At 39.0% G+C, this 16,857-nt stretch overlaps 1 protein-coding gene across 3 annotated transcripts in view; it reads right to left on the bottom strand.

Moving 5' to 3' along the window:
* The window catches only part of ABCA1 (ATP binding cassette subfamily A member 1), a 160,163-nt gene that overhangs the window by 130,068 nt on the left and 13,238 nt on the right, over positions 1-16,857 (bottom strand). For all 3 annotated transcript variants that reach the window (XM_072604167.1, XM_072604178.1, XM_072604186.1), the window contains exon 2: positions 3,387-3,547. In XM_072604167.1, the coding sequence (XP_072460268.1) occupies positions 3,387-3,452 (66 nt within the window). In that variant the 5' untranslated portion in view covers positions 3,453-3,547. The remainder of the gene's footprint in view (positions 1-3,386; positions 3,548-16,857) is intronic.

Genomic DNA, 16,857 nt, shown 5'->3' with positions numbered 1-16,857 from the left:
GCAGAAAGGGGGTTAGAAAGTCAACTCTGCTACTGACTTTCTGCATTCCCTTGAGCAGATCCGTAACTCCCTTGTACCTAAATTTGATCATCTAAAAAGTCAGGAGAATAAATTAGATGGTAAAATGAGGAGATCCCTCCTAGGTCCCAGTCTAATACTCCATGATATTACAGGAGCACTGTAGCTTGACACTGCCTTGTGGAAGATACAATGGCAAGATTATCTTACTAATGTAAGAACAGGCCACCAGACTTGACAAAAAGCTTGTTCCTTTGGTATGGGCTCCCATCTCCTCTCCTAACTACCTCTTTTTCTGAACCACATTGTTAGAAACACACCTGACACTAATAAGGTATCAAGGAAAATTTATTACAGCAGAGTTCAGAGGAATTGAACACTTTGGCCAAAGCAGATCCCCACCCTCTTCTCAGGAGGAGGCAGCCCTGAATGCAGAAGCAAGATGAGATAAATACTGTTAGTTCAAGACAGATCCTCCCACCAGGAGATGGATTGGTCCGTTCTCCATTAAGTCACCATCTTCTCTACATGCCCATTATGTAACTGCGCCCCCCCCCATCTTGTGTGATTCCCCCCTCCCAAACATGCTTTAACATAAGACCCATGATCAAAAAATTGAGGGATAATTTTATGCAGGGTGTGTCTGCATGAGGTTCATTAAGCAAGCACAGTGAAGAAAAGTCTTCTCCAGGTAACTCAAGGTCATTTTTCTTGGCTAGTTCCAGCTAGCTGTAGATCTGGTCCCTTTATCAAGAACTTTGTAATTTTCTGAAAGTCAGCAGACTGCTGGCCTTCAGATTATCTAACTTATTCTCAATTACTTCATCAATTAACAATAACTTACTGTGGAAACTTAACTTTTGCTGTCTCTCACAATTTCCTCTGTAAAGTCTTCTCTAAGGCCCCCAGAACACTGAACTTCCATCTCTTTACTCCCAACTAAATTGTGAGCCCCTCAAGGGCAGATATCATGTTGTCTACATTTTGCATTCCATTTTTAAAATAAATTAATCATATTTACTTTATACCAAAGGAAACTCAAATGAATCTTATGAGACTGTTATAAAAAGGTATAATTACATTTTGTGAGTATAAAATAAAGTAAAATCCCTTGATGACTCTAGTGGTCTGTTGTTGGAGAGAGGGATGGTTAGCAGTTGTGTTCTACATAATGAATGCTATAAAAGGTGGGGCAGTGAATAGGGTGCTAGTCTGGAAGTCAAGAAGATCTCAGTTCAAATCTTGCCTCATACACTCACTAGCTGTGTGACCCCAGACAATTCACTAAATCTCTCTCAGCAACAGTCTTCCCATCTGTAAAATGGAGATAATAACACTTACTTCACAGACTTGTGAAGACGAAATGAGTTGTTATTGTTATCTGTCCTTAGTGTACATAAAATGCTTTGCAAACCTTAAAGTGATACATAAATGCTAGATATCATTATTATATTAAAACTTTTACATTTATAGCTGTTACATTGATTAGGATAATATATAACCCATATACAGGGATATGTATATATGTGTATATATGAATCCATGTAAAAAACTGATTCTAGAAGAACCTGATTATTAAGAACCTAGTTCTAGATTCTAGAATATAGCAGAGCATCACAAATTAAGAGCTAGAAGGACCTTATAAGTCATGGAATTCAACACTTTCATTTTACAGACTAGAAAAATAAAACTCACTGAGGTTAAATAATACCTGTCCAGGGTGACAGAGAGAGTAAGTACCTTAGGCAGGATGCAACCTCAGATTTCCCTGACTCTAGGTCTAGTGCTCTGTCTATCCGCTATTTCCCCTAGCAGTCTCATCCTCAACAAATGTTTACAGAACACCTGGGACGTGCAGAGCATTGTACTAAGAGAGAAGGATCCCTGTTCTCATGGACCTTACAATTTAGCTGAGGAAACATGAATTGAGTAAAGATACACATGGGACGTAAGCCTGATCTGGACCTATAAAGAAGAATAAACATTAAACAAGTGGAAGAAAAAAAGATATAAACACAAGTATTTGAGGAACAATGAGTGGGTAAACTGGTGTGGAACAAAGGGTTTGTGTAGAATGCTAAGAAATTCCCTTGGAAAAGTAGGTAAGAACCAGATTATGGAAAGCTTTATCATGAGCCCTTACAGGTTTTTAACAAAGCCTGTGGGTCAGTACAAAAGGACTGCATTTGGAGTCCGAAGATCTGGGTCCAAATTCTAGCTGTATTATTCATATACAACCTTGGGCCACTCAGCCTCAAAAGTCTCAGTTTTCTTATCTCTAAGATGAGGACTTTGGTCTATACCTAAGGTCCTTTCCAGCTCGAAGTTGTGTTTGTTGCAAAGTTGTGTTTTAAGAGGAATTTGGCTGGGAACTAAGAGGTCATTAGCCACGGTGCAGGTACCATGTAAGAAAGATTAGTAAGAGGGGAGTGACGATAAAAATGGAAAAAAAGGATGGAGGTGAAGACATTTTGACAAAACAGGCAAGACATAAAGACTGACATGGCAAGAAAGGGAAGCATCAGCAATGACTCCAAGGTTGAGAGTCAGGTGATTAAGAGAACAGAAATGGGTAAGATAAGGAGTGAGCTAAGCATCAATATGACCTATTAGGAAGAGCAACAGACTAAGTCAAGAGAAAGAACAGTAAACTGAGATAAGAGACCTAGGTTTTCATCTCCCTAGCTCTGCTACTAGGAGTGACCACATCACTGACCCTCCTTGGGACTCATTTCCCTCACTTTTAAGATGAGAAGCTTGGATTAGATGGTACCCAATGACCCTTCCAGTCTTTCTTGATACTTTTAGGAGACAGTGGCAAAAACCACTGTGTGCTAATGTTCCAAAGAGCCAGCTTATGGCCTTAGTTAACACTCAGGAACAAATAGAAAATGAACAAATATAGCTAGCCTAGAAATACCCACTTCCTAGCATAGAAATGTACGCTTCAGCAATGGCCAGTTTCACAACCTATAAAAAGCCCCTGTGGCAAGCTTATCTAAATTTCTGTGGCCACAGAGGTGTTCATGTTCCCTCATCATGGAGTCTCTTCCTCTGCTGACTGACGAGAATAAAATTTATCAGTGATTACTACTACAGGCTCAACTACAAAAACAAAAAAAATACTACCACTTACTAACTATGCGACCCTTAGGCATATTAGTTAATGTTTCTGGGCCTGTTTTCTTATCTATAAAATAAGAAAACGAGAAAATACCGGGGTCAAACTAGATTACTTCTAAAGTCCCAGCCAGCTTTTAATCTATGATTCCGTATTTCTACAAGCTTATGATGCTTTTGGGGGGAGACACTAAGGTAAATACATTGAAGGGAAAAATCCCAAAAGAGAGTAACAAATAGATGCTTACTGTTTGCCTTCTTCGGAAAGTAAAGTTCTTCCAAAGCAGCAGTCCCAACTGAGACCAAAAGGCCATCTTTCCTCAGCACACACCCACAGCTCCCCTCAGCCAGGCAGATAGTGGAGGGAGCAGAGGCAGCACCGGGCAGGGACACTGTGGCTGGTCATTAACTGGAAGATAAAAAGGAGACGGTGGTCAGTCATTTTAGCATATTAGTGCACCAATGAGGTCTGTTTCCTCAGCTTTTTCCCCAGACACTTTCAACTCCTCAGTCTTAGTGGAGATACCTATTTAAATAGGCACAAACCGTCAATTTTCAGTAATCACTATCTGGACAAAACAGCATTTTCAAAATAATCATTCCATGTGACGTAATACTAGCCGGAGTAATACTAATCCAGGTGTTTTTGAAATGTAATAATAAATAGTAATAAAATTATAGCAATAATGAAAAATAATTTAAAAGGCATTTGAGGATTTTAAATGAAAAACAACTAATGAAAGCATACTTGGGTTGAGGATTACAATCAACACTGGGTAAAATGAGCATATACTATAGTGAATGAAGAGTCACTTATATAGGCTGTATGACCCTGAGCAAGTCACTTACCAATTTTGCACTCAACTCTGCAAAACTATATATAACTCACAGAGAAGAAACAGCTCTGAACTGGTTCTCAGTGGAAGCTCTCATGAAATCACAAGGAATTGAAGAGAGAAGGGGAAGAAAAGGGAAGGTAACATGGTGGGCAGCACTTGAGTGAGAATGATTTCTCAGACAAAAGAGGCTTCCCCATTGTTCACTACCCTCATCCCAACAAACAGTTAATAACATTCAACAAAACATTTAAGATGCACAAATGTGAAGAGCTATTTTTCCTTTTTTTTTTTTCAAGTTAAATGGTTTATTAAGAATTTACTATCCATGCAATCAACCAGATTTGCTCAGGAGGCAAAAAGAACCAGCTTTCACTCTGGAATCAGAAGACCTAGGTTCGCATCTGCTTCTGAAACTTACTAACAATATAGCCTTTGGCAATTCCTCCAACTCCCTGAACATCAGTTTCCTAATCTGTAAAATGAGGAGGTTGAAACCTTTCAGTTCTAATGATCTTTGTTCCGAGTTCTAGAAGGAAGTCATGCTTTGTGAGACCCTAGGGTGAGCAAGCCTTTTAACCTCTGTCCAAGTAACTCTTTAAAAGACAGTAAGCTCTGGAAAGATTTATATGAACTGATGCTGAGTGAAAGGAGCAGAACCAGGAGAACTTCGTACACAACAACCACAGTGTGCAAGGAATTTTTCTGGTAGACTTAGTACTTTGTTGCAATGCAAGGACTTAAAAAATTCCCAATGGTCTCTTAAGGTAAAATGCCTTTCACATCCAGAGAAAGAGCTATGGAATTCAATTGTAGAATGAAGCAGATCATTTTCTTTTGTATTATGTTTAGGTTTGTTTTATGATTTCTCCCATTCATTTTAATTCTTCTGTGCAACATGACTATGGTGAAAACGTATTTAATAGGAATGTATGTGTAGAACCTATATAAAATTGTATGCCATCTCAGGGAGGGAGTGGAGAGGTAGGGGGGAAGAAGGGGGAGGGAGAGGAAAAAAATCTAAGATATATGAAAGTGATTGTATAACACGGTAAAGAAATAAAATAATAAAAAATAAAAGACTGTACGCTATAGCATAATTACAGACACGCAGTGAAGGAATTTCCACATCAGGAGAGTTCCCTACACTGCTGAAATCAAAAGCCCAAACAAAGGTTTTTAATTAATTCCAACATGTAAAGAAAACATAACAACTTTTGAGTCCCTCTAAGTCCTGGTCTAGGTTACTGTCCAATCATTCTCATTCCTTTTTCCTCTTCTATGGTTATAATGTGGGTTCCATTTTTCTGGTTCCGGTTTTTTCCCCCCTCACGCAGCATTTCTGCATAAAGCCCTGCCCAGATGTCCCGCAGTCTTCACACCTGTCGCTCTTTACTGCATTTCATTAGGACGTTTTTTTTTTTTCCAAATCTCTCACCTAGCTAATTTCAAGAGGCAGAAGAATCTTAGACCAAAAAATGAAAAAGGGAAAAGCTAATTAATCCTATGCCAAATTATATCTCATTATTAGAAAAAAGTTAAAAAGCAAACTGACTTTAGAATAATGGGGCTCAAGACTCAGCCCATGAGTTCTGTAAAGGATTGCTAAGGCTCAAAGTACAACCCCTAGAGCTAGAGAAGGTAGGCTCTGAAAGAAGGGTACTAGAGTCCAGGCACATTAGTCAGATTCTCCTAATTGATGTCATTTTTAGATACAGATGAGGTGCTTTTAGGTGCCTAAGGTAGCATTTAGTAGAAACACTCTATGAAGGATTTTCAGCTGTTCTTAAGTCTCTCTAATTTGAAGGCAGCCAACTGGATGGTATGTTCTGACAGAAAAACACCCTCTGGTGCCTTACATATTCTCTTCTAATCTATGATCTTAGATATTGTCTTAAATACTGCATTCAACTGGGTCTCCAGTTTCTAAAATGTATTAGTGGACAAGTAATGCCCAAGAGAGGTGGCCCCTTGAGGGAATCCCAAATATGTAAATGTGAATCTCATTCTCCCACAGAGGAAACAGAAATACAGAGATGACCAGATAGACAAAAAGACAGATAGAACATTTAAGCACATACTATGTGCCAGGCACGGCACTTAAGAGCTTTGAGGAAGGACGGCAAGTCTGGAAAAAAGAAAATAAGGCTCTTCTTGGTCAGCATCTTCCTAAAATTAAACAGTAATGTCCTCCACCAAAGCCCTATTCTGGTGTCTCACTCTGGCCAAGAGGTGACCCTGGATTCACAAAATGCCTGTAAATAAAAACCCTTAGAGGTCCGATCAAAATAGAAAGGCTTTGAGCATGGCTAGGTCTGCCATCTGGAGCCAAGCCTAGCTAGGTGCATCACTAAAGTATTGGCCACCTGGGACAAAATATTTAACCACAGCAACTCAAGATGACTTATCTGCTGCAGCATACGCAGTATTTGATGCAATCACCAATGCTTGAAATATTAAAGAAGATTGCCAGTTCTCCAAACACTGGTAGTCCCTTTCCACTCCATATTATTCCACTTTCTTACATAGAAAAAATACATTATTTCTTGCTGAGAAGATATATGCATATAGGATTCAATGCCTTGATCTGGCTCAGAAACTTGCCTGGGAAGTCAGGAAGAGTAACTGCCCCCTCAAAATCATCCTCATCTATTGGTCATGGTCTCTCACACCATTCTGGAGGGTAGCAAATGAGTGCAGAGGAAAACTGTGCAGAGAGAAGCATTGGCAACACAAGGGCTGAAGGTTTGAGTAACGAAGGCCAACATGGGATTTCCACATCAGTTTTCCAAGGGAGAAAATAAACAAACAGAAGAAAAAAAAGACTTCTATTGTATGTCATCTTTCCCAACATTCCCAAGACTGGTAACACAATTCCGCCCTTACGTACCAATTCCAGTTACTTGTTGAAAAGTGCTTTTTTCTTTATTGGGAAAGACTGAATATAGTTTGGTAGTTTTGCGTGGGCTTAACGGCCACACAAAGGAACCCAAGAAGGCACTCGGACTTCAGGGAAGAGGCCTAGGGGGAAGAAAGTTAATGATAACCCTGGGTCTGTAGTGACTAGTTTTTCCAGTCTAATTCCTGATATCCAAATAACCCAGGGGGGAAAAAAGGTAGGGAAAGGAATACAAAAAGGTGCTTTCTGTTTTGGCTTCCATTACCTTCTTGCCGCTGTGCAAAGGACTAGGCTAACTTTCAAAACAGAGATCTCACATGTGTCATGGACATCTCCCCTCCCTTTTGGCAGTCTAGTGAAAACTATGAGTACCTTCTCAAAAGAATAATATATTTAGTCATAAAACACATGGAATTTACAAAGGAAACCAGGACTATTAAAATAATTAACAAAAATATTTTTTTAAAAATCCATGGATGCTCAGAAATCCATCCAGAATCTCAAATTAAGAACTCATGCTTTAAAAGAACAAGAACTTTCCATTTGACAGAGCTTGAAGCAAAACAGCAAAAACAAGAAATGTGTCCCCTCTTCATTAAACCAAAGTAAAGATCTAATTAAGTTTTAACAAAGAAAAATGGAGTCAAGTGAAACTTATTTAAAAACCTGTTCATTCAATCTCTATGTGTGTGTGTATACATATAAGTGTGTATACATATATGCATGTGTGTGTATTTGTATAGAATAAAAATTATAGTTTATACAGTGCTCTAAAGTGTCCAAAACCATATATACTCATTCTCTTACATAAGTACAACCGTGCTCTGAGACAGGTATCTATAGGATTTATTATCCCCATTTTACAGATAGGGAAATCATTGCTCAGGGAAATGATTTGCGCACAGCCACTCAGCTAGCGAATGCTAGTTTATTTTTTCTTTGGGTTTTGTTTGTCTTTTGAAGGGAGGGAGGTTGGCCCATCTTATTCACAGTGTTTGACGCAGTACTTGGCACACAGTAAGCACTTAATGAATGTTTATTGACTACCAAGTGGTGGAATTTGAACACAAACCTTGCTTACTTCAAGTCTAGTACTCTACCTACTATGCCATGCTGCCCCTTTCAATTTTTAATTACCAGCTGAGGAAGAGGTCCTGGCATCTGGAGTTCAAAGATTGGTTCAAATGACAGCTCTATTTCTAACTAATTGTGAAACCTTGGAGAAGTTCCCCTCTCAGGATCTCAGTGACCTCATAATAAAAGGACTGGTCTAAAGAATCTTTAAAGCATCTTCAAGTTTGCAATCTATGATCCTGTGATTTCCAACATCAAAATTCACCAATTTCCATTCATGCACTGCCTTCTGCAGTGCACACCTAGCTAGAATATTTGTCCACAATTCATGTTTTAAAAATTCCAGTTAAAATGTATTTTTAAATTATAATGAATATAAATGCAATGGAAACTTACTATAGAATCATCCATTATTATGTGGGTTTAGATATACTCTGAGTCAAATTATGTTTCCAGAAATATAAAAACCTTGTAAAATTAAATTGATATAAAAGGATTAACTTTTCAAGTGATATTCATGTCCCCAAACATTTACAGATAGGTTGTACTCTAATGCCAAAAATGCAATAAGATGCTTTCTAGGTTTAGATATTAGGGTATTATTTTTCTTTTTAGATACTGGTATACTTTTTTTCTGATCCATCACCCTAAAAGACTTTTTTCATTGAAAATAGCAATTATTTTTCTTCTGCTTAAAGAAAAAAGCCACACAGGAATATCACAATACGATATATAATAATCAAAAGGCAAATTCGATAATCATAAAAAATAGATAATGATAAAAAGTTACAGAGGAGGATCATAATGCAATAGAAATAGATACATGGTAAATTAGGTTGAGTATCTCTAAAAAGACAAGGCTAGTTGTATGTTGAAACAGTATCTACTCCCACCTTACTCAAGAATGCCCAATAGTCAGCTCTCACATTACTACACTAAGAAAATATAAGCACGTGAGAAGATAGTGAAACCATCCCAAAACTCCAGGGATCTAGGATCCCTGAGGGAGAGCCAGCCTTTTGCCTTCCACAGCAGCAGGACAAAACATTAGCCAAAGCAGAGCTTTAGGTGGGAAGGCTCTTAATGAACAGCATCTACTCCAAGTTTTCTCTACCGCTCACAGACTCTGTCTGAGGGGCTGGCGTAGTGCCTGTGCAATACTTTATGTAACAAGCAGTATACAGATACTGTTCCTTTCCCATGATCTAAGGGAAAGTGCTTCCCCAAATCCCATTCATGATGAACACAAATAAAGTCTGGAATGAGGAAAAAACAAAACCAGAATGACTGTTCCAATGGTAGTTGGCATCGTCCAAGGGGGCAAATCAGTAAATTTACATTTCACTTGGGCAGGGGGTTTGTGGGAAGATGTAACTGTCATCAAAGAGATTTTTCTCTGAGTAATCTAAGAGGAATGTAGACACTATCTGTCAATAAGTCCTCCACTATTAGCATCCGGGTAAAATGTGTCTAAGAACAGAGTGAGGAGCAGTGAAGCTATGAACGCACTAAGGCTGGTGCAAAGGGAAGATCCACCTTGGGGTGGGAGGGAACACAAAAGGGAGGGGGAAGGAAGGAGGGAAAGGGAAATGGGACCAAAAAGAAGGCAGAACCACTCAATTCTCATTTTGTTGTTCTCTCTACCAAGAGAGTTCATCTTCGGGCAAGGAAGTACAGAATAAAAATTATTAACAGAGAGTTGGCATGAGGGATGAATTTATATCAATGTTATTATACAGTCATTTTTTGGTCATGTCTGACTCTTCAGGATCCCATTTGGGGTTTTCTTGGCAAAGATACAGACTAACTACATCCTGAGTACTAGAAAGCTGGTGGTGTAAGTTATTACTTTGCTACTGTCAGTGATCTCAGAAAAATTCATCAGGAAAGGGAGGCATGTCACAAAACTGGAAACAGGCAAATGTTATGATTTTTTTTAGTGGAAAAAAATCAGATTCTTTAAACTGGAAACTTGTTAGCTGACTTTTGATTCCTAGTAAAGTTTTAGAATTAATTGTTAAAAAGGTAGTCTGCAAACATAAATAAAAAGGATTTGATGATCATTATAAGTGAATTTGGATTCAGTAAGTCATGCCAGACTAACCTCATTTCCATTTTTGACAGGGTTATTTGTCAGATTGATCAGAATGGTAGACAAGTATAGACTGATGTAGACATTCGACAAAAATCTCTCACGGTAGCCTTCTGAACAAAACAGGTGATATTCAGGATTGGATGAATGATTGGGACCAAAAGATAATGAAAAAAAATCAATATTAACCTGACGGGAAGTGTCTAATTCCAACTGAGCTTTTCCTAGGCCTTGTTTTGTTGAACATTTTTATCCATGACTTGTACAAAGGCAGAAAAGGCATGCTTATCAGATTTTTTCAGATGCCCCAGAACCCACTGGATGATAGAATTAAGATCCCAAAGCTCTTGATACACTAAATGGATAGGTTAAATCCAGAGGGCAACAAAAACAGAATAGCGAGGGGAATGGAAACCTGCCAAAGCAGGATTAAATAAAGGTCTCCTGGAGATAACAAGGTCTAGAGATGTGCTATCTGTCTTCAAGCATCTGAAGGGTTATCTTGTGGAAAGAGGTTCAGACTGGTTTTATTTTGCTCCAAAGGGCAAGACTGGGAGCAACTAAAGGAAGTTAGAAGGAGTAGATTTTAATTTTGTGTAAGGAAAAACTTTCTAAGTATAAGGGAAAGAAAGAAAGAAGGAAGGAAGGAAGGAAGGAAGGGAGGGAGGGAGGGAGGGAGGGAGGGAGGAAAGGAAAGGAAAGGAAAGGAAAGGAAAGGAAAGGAAAGGAAAGGAAAGGAAAGGAAGGAAGGAAGGAAGGAAGGAAGGAAGGAAGGAAGGAAGGAAGGAAGGAAGGAAGAAAGAAAGAAAGAAAGAAAGAAAGAAAGAAAGAAAGAAAGAAAGAAAGAAAGAAAGAAAGAAAGAAAAAGAAAGAAAGAAAGAAAGAAAGAAAAAGAAAGAAAGAAAGAAAGAACTAACTGCCTCTGGAAAGCAGTGAGGCAAACATTTACTGTAGACCTTCAAACGCAGCATAGAAGACCAATTATTGAAAATATTGGAAGGGGAAAGGGGGATTTTCTGCTCAGCTAGAAGCTAACCTAGATAATCTCCTAGGTCCCTTCCAACTCTCATATTCTACAGTTCCAGCTTTTATCAAACTTCTTTACCATGAGCATCCTTTTGTTTGTTTTTTCCCCAGCACTAAAAGTTTCCATCCACAGTGCCTAACACAGTCCTTACCACACAGTAGGCATTTAATAATGCTTGTAGATTCACTGATTGATTCTAAAGAAGGTAAATGTATCTACCCTGAATGGGGTCTTGTAAGCATTCATGTACATGAAAGAAGAAAGAGCCTTTTAAATAAGCCCCTAAGAGTTTGTTCATTTTATCCCTTACTGTGGAAAATCGCTATCCTCTGATTTATACATTATGGATATCCTTTTGAAGTCAATGTGTTACTGGGATCAGCTTGTCAGTGATTGTAATACACTGAAGAAGTTATTTTACCAGCTTTGTGACTGATTGCCAAACATGCTCTATTACAAGACCCACCCTACCCATAATTTCACTGCAAAATCTTGCTTCTTTGGGTTTTTCCCACAGTGGGACAGTTTCTTGACTCATCCTGCAATTTTTCTCTCTCCCTCTGATTCATCAACTCGTTCAAATCAAATCTCCCAGTATATCATTGCCCTGCTCTACAGCAGTTGGTAGTGTCATTCTTTATGTACGCCACTAAAGTCTGTAGGATTATCAAATCTTTCCCAATCTCTCTAATCCTACTTCCCTTTCTGCTCTGGTCTATTAATGTAGGTTCTGCCTGTTCCTGCTCCCTCCCCAAGCATTCCATAAATCCTGTGAAACTGGCCAGCAGAAGGGAAATCGGCCTCTGATCCCTAGATTTAGAGTACCTGCCACGTTCAGTACCACATCCTTACCATATTAAATTTAATTATGCTTAAACAAACAAAAAACTCAAATTTTAAAATGCTAAATGTAGAAGGGAAAAAAGGGTGATATATGGGTGTATGCACACATATGTAATAATAATATATGCATGTGTATATATGTAATATGTACATATATATGTAATAATATATAATGTATAATGATATATATGCACATCTTCAACACTGAAATTTGTGATCAGCCTTAAGCAAAAAAGATTCCCCCTCCATGCCTCCTTATCCTAGGGAAGTCTTGTCCATATCCTCTGATAAATTCTCAAGGTGGGGAGGGGTACCACCCAACCTGGGGAGGGCCTAAAGGACTTCCTCGACATTGCTTGATACAAGGTAAACATTCAGTCTGTGGGCAGACCACAGCTGCCCCTCACTTTTGCCACATAACTAGTCGCATCCTTTCTCCAATGCCATCTCTCAGATGACCCTGTAGGACCATAGATTTAGAATTGGAGAGCATCATAGAGAAAGGAGGTGCAGAAAATAAATGACATACTCAAGGTCATGCAGGTCCTCTGACTCTTAACTTTTCCCATTGCGTAATGCCTTTAGACTGCTTCTCTTGTACAATTCTTTGTAAAGAACATGTTATAGCCCACTTCCACCTACCATGCTTCTTTCAATTGCCATGTGGGTGACCATCTTTACTTTTTTGGAAAGTGTGGTATTTTGCAACTTCCAGGTATACAACCACTGCTGATGCTCAAAGTCTGGGTCTTTGTTTCAGGGAAAAGCATGGTCTCATTAAAACTATCCTCAAGTGCGGCACAAAATAATGGAGGATGTTCAGCCCACCAACCAAATGACCAAATGTAAAAGTGTTTCTTAGAGATGTTTAAGATTGGCAGACACAGATTGGCAGAACATTGTAGAACCTCCTAAGCATGATCCAAAAATCCCTCAAAAGAGCTTAACCTTCTTCCTTCTCCCCACTAGGGAAAAAAGGCGTGGATGATGAATACCAGTGGTCTAGACTATGCTATGAAATTAAATGTACAACCCATAAGATTGGCAAATATATCTTGAATAGGCATAATGCACAGACCATAAGATGGGCCCAGAATTGTACAGAAATAAAAGAATGGGCCAGATAGATTTCAGAATTTGTGAACTAGTTTTAAGCATTTAAACTCTGAGAGATAACAGAAGTAAAAATCCTAGAATAACAGAAAACTATATAATAAATACATGGAAGGCATTACCCATCACCCCACCAACATAAGCAATGACTGTCTCGCCAGTGACAGAGAAGTTTGGAGAATGTTAAACCTGGAAGAAGTCTTAGAACACAGGATATTAGAAGAGAGAACACTGGACTTCAGAACCAGAAGATATCTTAGTCATCATCTGAACTTGCCTCACTTTAGAAAAGAGGAAACTACAAGCGCACAAGGTTGGTTAGTCATAGGATGGGCACTTGAATCCAGGCCCTCTGACTCCCTAGTATATTTATAAATCTTTGGCAAAATCTCTATGATCTCTCAGTGCAGGCTCTCTCCCTTCTAACAATTCTGAACAATGAGCCCACCACACCCCCTTCTAGGCCTCAGCATTGTGCTGCACTTCCTCTGCAGGTCCTTTCAGAGATCCTCCAGTATAACTATTCAACATGCTGGAGACTTTCCCCTTGTTTGTTTTTTTTCCAATATTCTGTGAATGCTTTGAGAAATAAACAAAATAACTCCAAACCATTCATCACTGCCAGAATGTCAGTTGTCTACAAATACATAACGATTTGCCAACTGCCAGAAGGTGCAATAATTAAAACAGGAGACACAGACTAACTAGCTGAGTAACCACTGGGAATCACTTGACCTCTCTGACCCTTAGTGTCCTCCTCTATACGATGAAAATAATAAAACCTGCAGGATCCATACAGCACCTTAAGGTCTGCAAAACATTACACATTGATGTGTATATATGTGTAAGTATATATATATATGGATATATGTATACATATATCCACATATATAAACACACATGTATATGTCCATATACTCAAATACAATATTTATTCAAATATTCATGTTCAAATAGTAAAATATATACATGCAGGTCTACATATTTATATAAATATATGCACATGTTATGTACATATGAATATAAGTATATTTTATATATGCATTGTATAATATTATTTGATACTCACAATAACCCTGTAGTGTAGGCTATATTTTGCCCCCTTTTTATATATAAGGGGGGGGCTATAGAAAAGTTCAGAGATTTCCCCAGAGTCACACAACTGATATGTGAGGCAGAATTTCAACTCAGCTCTTGTAACTCCAAGTCAGGCACTAGGCTACCTTGAAGTATTTCATCTTAGTTTCATAGTAACTTTGTAAAGTAGATGCTGCAGTTTTATTATTCTCATTAAGTAGAAATCTATACCCTCGGGAACATAAAAATTAAGTAATTCCCAGTGGTTACACAGTTAATAAACATCAGAGGCAGAATTCAAAGCCAGATGGCTCTTGAACTCTAAGCTCTAAGTTCTTACCACTGTATCATGATACTATGAAATGCATTTAATGATAATAATTAATAATAATGGCTAGCATTTATGTAGTCCTCTAAGGTTTGCAAAGCACTTGTAAATACGCTTTCTCATTTGATCTCTCAACAACCCTGGAAGGTGAGTGCCATTTTTATTACCATTTTACAAATGAGGAAACTGAGGCAGACAAGTGTTAAATGACTTGCCTAGGGTCACACATCTAGTAAGTGTCTGAGGCAGGATTTGAACTCAGGTGTTTCTTACTCCAGACTCAGCATTCTACCTACTCTTTCACCTAGTTTTCAGCTCATCAGGAAGAGTCCTGGAGACCTTCCTAGAATCGGAAAGAATTCCAACACTGCCTTGGATCACACTAGGTGTGTGACCCAAGGTAGTCACTTAACTTCTGGCCCCCACAGTTTTCCCCTTTAGTGCGGTATGGGTCTAACAATAATTGTATCTACCTCCTAGGGCAATAGGAGGAGAAAATGAGGTATTTGTAAAGTGCTACATAAACGCGAGCTATTACTGGTGTAGTAACTGTTCACATCACTTACATCTGGAAAACGAATGATGCAAAATTCACTTCCCAAAAAATGTTTTCCTTCACCATGTCTACCGATAATGAATATATTCTTAGGTTATCTATTACTTATAGTCCTTCAGAGTCCCTGAAAATAGATCCCAGAGAACTCTATTTTGACAGCTGCAGAACTGTGGAGAAATGAACAAATTTAGCGACCGTCCATTCACACATGGTCCTTCTGGATCCTCGCTGAACAGACACAAAACAACCTTCAAAGGAGGCTTTGAGCAAACAATACAACTATTTGCTTTTAACTATGGGGGTGGGGGGTGGGTTGGAGGAAAGAACCTTTCCCCTAAATAAGAAATCACTGTTTCAACATTATTTTTCAAGGAAAAACATCGAACTTTACTCAAGCCAAACACGATGCTAGCATTAGAGGAATGTGGAAAAGGCTGTCAAATTCACCAAGTCCCCTCCAAGCCCCAGACGCTTAGGCAACCTTTCCATGAAATCTTTTCTTCTTGCATGCAAAGCAGATAGGATTTTTTTTCCTTTTTGATGTAAGGTGAGAGCCCTGTTGGCATGTAGACAGAATTCTGATGACTACACAGGAAAAAAACCATTTTGTGTGTGGCTGAAACCTGTGGAGATAAAAGTCCTTCAAAGACAGCCCTTCTAGCCCTCTCCCAGAGTGTAACAGAATTGCACTAAAATCTTAAAGGCCTTTTGCCCTGAATCCAGTGATAGGATACTCTGCTTCCCAGAAAATGGGACCGTGATCAAGGTAAACTTTTCAAATTGCATCTTAAAAGTCATAAAAAATAAAAGAACTCTCCATGTTTCTTTGCCTCAAATCAGCTTCTTAAAGCAAATGTAAGCTTACAGAAAAGGAGCACTGGACAGCGCTGGACAGCCCTCCAAACCTGCTTCAGAAACAAGACTCTGCCCACCTAGCATCCCCCCTCATTACTTCCCAACCTCCTGTAGGCTTCATTCAATTAAAAATCCCTCTGAGGCCTTCCTGTGCTCCCAGGCTACCTGGATTCAATCCCATCCCTCCTCATGCCTGCCCACAGCTCCTCTTGCCAGCTCTTGTCCTATGATAAGCAAACTCTTCTTTCTATATTCCTTGCCCTGATTTCAGCAGGCTTCTCTTCACTACTTGCCCACCTGAAATGAAATGTGGCTTACCCCAGACAATGATTCTTCCAAATGCACTCTAGGGGTGGAACCATTCATTACACTCAGAAAAGTGGTCTGCAAAATCCTTCCTTTTCCCCATTGACTCTTGCAGACCATCCATAACCATTCAAAACCTTCTTCTCCCTAAAATTCAGTCACATATCACCTGAAGTTTTCTCTATCAATTTCCACCATGTTAGAAACACACTTCTGACCCACATTTTTTTGTTTCTTTCATTTCTGTCATTAATTTGGGTGACTCCCAAATCTCTGTGATGACTTGGACACTCTAGCCTCAGGCCCTGCAGTATTTTCAGCTTTAAATCCATGAATCTCCTCTCAGCAAAAGATACCCAACCACCTACCAGCATGACCACACCTTGGCCACAGATCTGCTTCACCTCCAAAATTGAAAGCTTATAGCTCTCTCTCCCTTCCCACACCTTCTAATTTCACCCTTCCAATGCTCCCAGTTCATCAGTTCTCCCCACACGTACCCCCCCACCTTGGCTGCATATGCTTATCTCTCTGACCCATAAAATATGGGCATGCTTTTACCCAAGGCTTGCTCTTTCCCTGAATCTTGCCACCCCCCTCATTGCATTATTGGGTGACGTTCACAGTCGCCCAGTTTCTGTTCCTGAAGATGCCAAATACTCCTGGAGAAATCATACTTACTGAGTAAGCCAAAAATTCATGTTATTTAACTT

This window comes from Notamacropus eugenii, chromosome 1 (genome assembly GCF_028372415.1).
Source record: "Notamacropus eugenii isolate mMacEug1 chromosome 1, mMacEug1.pri_v2, whole genome shotgun sequence".
NCBI classification, from domain to species: Eukaryota; Metazoa; Chordata; class Mammalia; order Diprotodontia; family Macropodidae; genus Notamacropus; species Notamacropus eugenii.
The sequence above is the reverse complement of the archived record's forward strand: the minus strand, read 5'-3'. Positions and strand labels throughout refer to the sequence as shown.